This window comes from Neolamprologus multifasciatus, chromosome 7 (assembly GCF_963576455.1).
Source record: "Neolamprologus multifasciatus chromosome 7, fNeoMul1.2, whole genome shotgun sequence".
NCBI lineage: Eukaryota > Metazoa > Chordata > Actinopteri > Cichliformes > Cichlidae > Neolamprologus > Neolamprologus multifasciatus.
The window spans coordinates 3,340,173-3,344,404 of record NC_140445.1 but is presented as its reverse complement, the minus strand read 5'-3'; the positions used below and the strand labels follow the sequence as shown (position 1 = coordinate 3,344,404).

General features: G+C 40.0%; 1 protein-coding gene across 1 annotated transcript; it reads right to left on the bottom strand.

The window, feature by feature from the left end:
* Positions 1-226: 226 nt before the first annotated feature.
* Positions 227-4,115, bottom strand: LOC146513487 (troponin I, fast skeletal muscle-like). The gene is made up of 7 exons (XM_085168791.1): positions 3,842-4,115; positions 2,893-2,925; positions 2,688-2,724; positions 2,468-2,596; positions 1,848-1,937; positions 1,587-1,760; positions 227-591 (listed from the first exon to the last, which is right to left on the bottom strand). The coding sequence occupies exons 2-7, from the start codon at positions 2,898-2,900 to the stop codon at positions 514-516; spliced, it is 516 nt and encodes a 171-aa protein (XP_085024917.1). The 5' UTR covers positions 2,901-2,925; positions 3,842-4,115; the 3' UTR covers positions 227-513.
* Positions 4,116-4,232: the final 117 nt, after the last annotated feature.

Below are 4,232 nucleotides of genomic sequence, written 5' to 3'. Positions count from 1 at the left end.
CAAGATTTCTTTGATCATGTGTAGAGTAGGCTTGTTTTAAGAATTCATTTCACTTTGAGGACATTTAGGTTGGATAACAAAGATAAGACATAAAGGTGGGAATCAGAGTTTCTTCCTGGCATCGTGGTAAAAGCTTTAAAACAGATTTAAACTTCAGCATCTACAGTGATCCTGTAAATATGATGATGATGAACGTTGGGGCAAAAAAAAGACAAAAACAGCATGATTGTCTCTGACACGTGATTTTATTGCGTATAATGAACATTGTGTGCGATTGTTTCCCCGACTGTGTGGAGTTGAAGACTTGGTGTTGGTGTGTGAACCTTCCCCTCCCTCCAGACTACGACAAAGTGCAAAATAACAACCCTCAGGTAAGTTCAACTCCCCGCCTCTCAGATTTGCTAACCTGCTCTTCAGACCTGTGTGACATAAAGCGAACACGCTCTTCCACCAGCACAAATGAGACACATGGAGTTCGTGTAAACAGAAAAACAAAGCAGAGCAGCAAAACATTTAGGAGGCCTCGAACATCTTCTTCCTGTCAGCTTTGTCCTCAATGTTCTTACGCCAGTCGCCCACCGCTTCTGTAGGCTGCAGAGGACAGGAAGCAGAGTTAGTCCAAACAAATCGGGAATTTAGACATCTTAGTTCTATTAAAAAGAGAAGTGATTGAACTTAATCAGCTGATTTCTGCACTTTGACAGATGACACATGGAAAACCAGCCCTTACATGCCTGATACTGACAGCTTTTAACCCCAGTTACCTTGAAGTCATTGTTCAAAATTATGAAGTGTGACTTTATGTTTCTAGAAGTAGAAAAGTTCTGTAATACTGTAAAGACTGACTGATGAAATAATTGACAGGATTTTTTTATTTTTTTTGATAAGGCAATACTCCTAATTATTATTATATATATTACTCCTAATAATAAAAATATATATATATATATTAATTTCCTGAATGAGTTTTAATTTGCATCACAAACTACGAGATTTGTTTGTTTTTTTTGGGTTTTTTTGTGAATTTTTTTGTGAATTTTTGTGAAAAATTAAAGTTTTTCAGGAAAAAAAAACACACAAAAGATGCAGAAGTCTCCAAAACGTCCTCCAAAGACTTGTGGACCAAATATGATTCGGTTGTTAATTACAGATTTAAGAGAAATTAAGAAAAAAAAAGCTTTTTAATTTCATCTGTGAGCAAATGTGTGGGATACAAGGCTGCAGTGCTAGTTTCTGATCAAAAGTCCAAAAACGTTCTCTTCCAGATTGCCTCCAAGTTTCCCTGGGTGTGCTTTTGATTTTTGGCTGCGTAAAAATTGATTTATGTTTGAAATCTGCAATATAATCTCAGCCTGGAACTCAAAGGCCACGGTGTATCGTCTAACCGTGTGACGCTTTGACGTCCAAGTCACCAACAGTTTTTGGTGCACGTCAGAATTATTTTGTCATTAATGCCAAAACTTTGGAGAACACTTGTAACATTATATCTAATATTCTGATAGTGTCATCACATTGATGATAAGCTGCTTCATAGATATTAAAACAGGTTTACTGGCACCACATCAGTAAACTGTCTGTGAACTCACCTCCTCCTTGACCTCCTTCTTGACCTGCTTCAGGTTGGCCCTCAGGTCCATGTTCACCTTGTGTTTGGAGCCCAGCAGAGCCTGCAGCATGGTGTCAGCAGACATACGCACTTTCTTCAGGGCGGGCTTCTTCACTCCTATCAGGTCCACAACTTTGATCTTCAGGTCTTCAATCTATGCGCAGAAACAAAGTGTTATATTTACCCTTCTTTACTTTTTAGAGGCCACTCTAATCCTGTTGTGCTCCCAGAGGAAGATTACCTCTTTGTCAGCCTTTTGCACCTTGGCCTCGGCATCGTACCGCTCGTCATCGATCTTGTCGATGGTGGCGTGAAGCTTCTTGCAGAGTTCCTGTTGATGCATAAAGAAACCCCAGAAGATGATCTTCCCACAGCTTTAGAGTTATACGGCCTTCTCTTTTTATATCAAAAGTGCTGTTAAAGTAACAAAACCAGTGAGTAAATCATTTGTTTCAAGCTCATATAAAGTTTTAAACTACTTTTGCTTCTAAAAGTACACAAGATGGGAAGAGACATGCAAGTTACCGCGTTGCTACCCATGCTAATCAAAGCAGCTAGGTGCTAAAGGATGTACATTCCTCTGGCAGAGGAGTGCGAATGTTAGCAGGTCGCTCAGTGCTTCGCTTAACACTTTCAGGTAATTTATGTTTATGATGAATTACAGCAGCAAAGTTCAGGCTAGCTTCTCATTTCATTAGCATCCTTCAAGTGTCCAGTTTCCATTATGGTGGCACTTAAATGCCAAAATAATAATAACAGGCATGTTTCTACTCAAAACAACAACATAATGAAATAAATACAGTAATAAACAGGATAAATTAATTAATTAAATGAATGAATGAACCCTGATGTCTCTCTCACCATCAGGGCGGCCTGGTCTCCGCTCATGTCTGGAGCAGAACAGTGCTCGGCCATGTAGGCCTCTTTGGCCGTCTCGATTTCCTTTTTCTCCTGCTCGATCCAGTTCATAGCAATCTGCAGGATCAAGCTCTGCAGGACAGAAATCATCATCAAACATGGTCTGCACTCAAACATACTCAGCAGCAGAAGAACTCAATATTTTTTCATAATCCTTATTTACCTTGAGATGATGCCTGCGGCTGGAAGTCATCTTTTTCCTGTTTGAGAGGAAGTTGTGATCATTAATAGTTGTAAAGGTTACATTTTTCTAATTCACATCATTTTGGATCCGGATATTAAACATTTAAAGGGAGCATCTTTAAAAGGATGCATATATAAATGAGGTATAGTGTGCATCAATCAGACAGGATGTTCTTCGCACTTACTCAGACATCTTGGCGGTTTTTCGGGTTCACAACCTGCAGTAAAACAAACAGAAAACTGAGTGACTGGAGGAAACGTTGAGGTCTTTCTGAGCCCTGCTGAACAGCAGAGATGTTCAGATGTTCAGATGATCAGCGCGAGGTTCGCTGAGATCAGCATGTTCTGCTGCCGTGATGGCGATGGATAGACGGGAATATTTGTGCCGTAACGCGATCTGAGGCCACAGCTGAAGAGCAGCGACGTCAACTGAACTAAACTGGGCCGGCCGGGATCGTGTGTCATGTCTCTGCGGTTTACACGTGATCGAGTGAAGGATTAATTTGAACAAATCTCCAGTGGAATATCATTAACTAACATGACATCATGAACTAGCTGACAGTAGCTAACCTCTGACAGCATGTCTTCATGACCAATTAATGTCACTTTTTGATTAGAAGATTAGGTTAGACATCTTTTTTCGTTTGTTTGTTTAGGCAGGGTATATATACATATATACGATTAATTAATGATTCAAGTGTTGTTCAGTTTTTAACATTTTCAGAGAACCAGAAAATATTTACCAAACCAGAATCAGATTTTTGTAATTCCAGGCCTTCTGATCAGCTCATATTTCTGTTGTACGCACATCCAATTTGAGGCAAAACAGCTAAAATCAGCTCTTTGATGAGACGGAGGCAGAGCAGCTGAACACGTCATATAGATTTAGGTTTGACAGAAAAAGGTCAAATGTCACCAACAAATGTAAAGAAGCCACTTGGATTGAGTGAGGAACAGTCAGAGCTGTAATCCTGCTTTAAATTATGTCTTTTCTAAACAGTCGTTTTGAGACGTGGCTGCGCGCAGCATCTTTTTATTCTATCTGATAAAATCAAAGATGCTGCTCTCAGAGAAGCTCAAAGATGCTGGAGATATTAGAAAAAGAAAACAGATAAAGTAAGGAAGATTTCTCACCTATTGAGAGGAGGAAGAAGAGGACAGGACACACTTGGTGGAAGAAAAGGAGACACTGCCAAAGCCACAGACAGTGAAAAATGAAATAGGTATATATGGTGGTTTGCGATGCCTCAGCAAAATGCCCAGATCCTCTTTATGGAAATGGATTCCCAGGCAGACCAATAGGCCTGCGAGCTCCTGAAATACACCCGGCCCAGCCCTGCTCTGCAAAACGCCCTCCCTGTGAGAGCCCTTCATGCCTCCACGCTGTGTTTGTGTATATGGAATAAACTTAAAGGAGCATGAATACTTTTTATGTCTTCAGAAGGCTTTGGACAGATTTAATATATGTTTTGATCTTTAATTTTTTAAGCCCTGCAGCATCACAACAAATGGAAATCATCAGCTT

Bases quoted from the DNA above. Each gene is read 5' to 3' on its own strand.
- LOC146513487 (XM_085168791.1), bottom strand. The intron at 2,597-2,687 runs GTAAATAAGGAT...TCTGTCCTGCAG, and splicing joins GCCGCAGGCATCATCTCAAG to AGCTTGATCCTGCAGATTGC. The intron at 1,761-1,847 runs GTAATCTTCCTC...TTCTGCGCATAG, and splicing joins TGCAAAAGGCTGACAAAGAG to ATTGAAGACCTGAAGATCAA.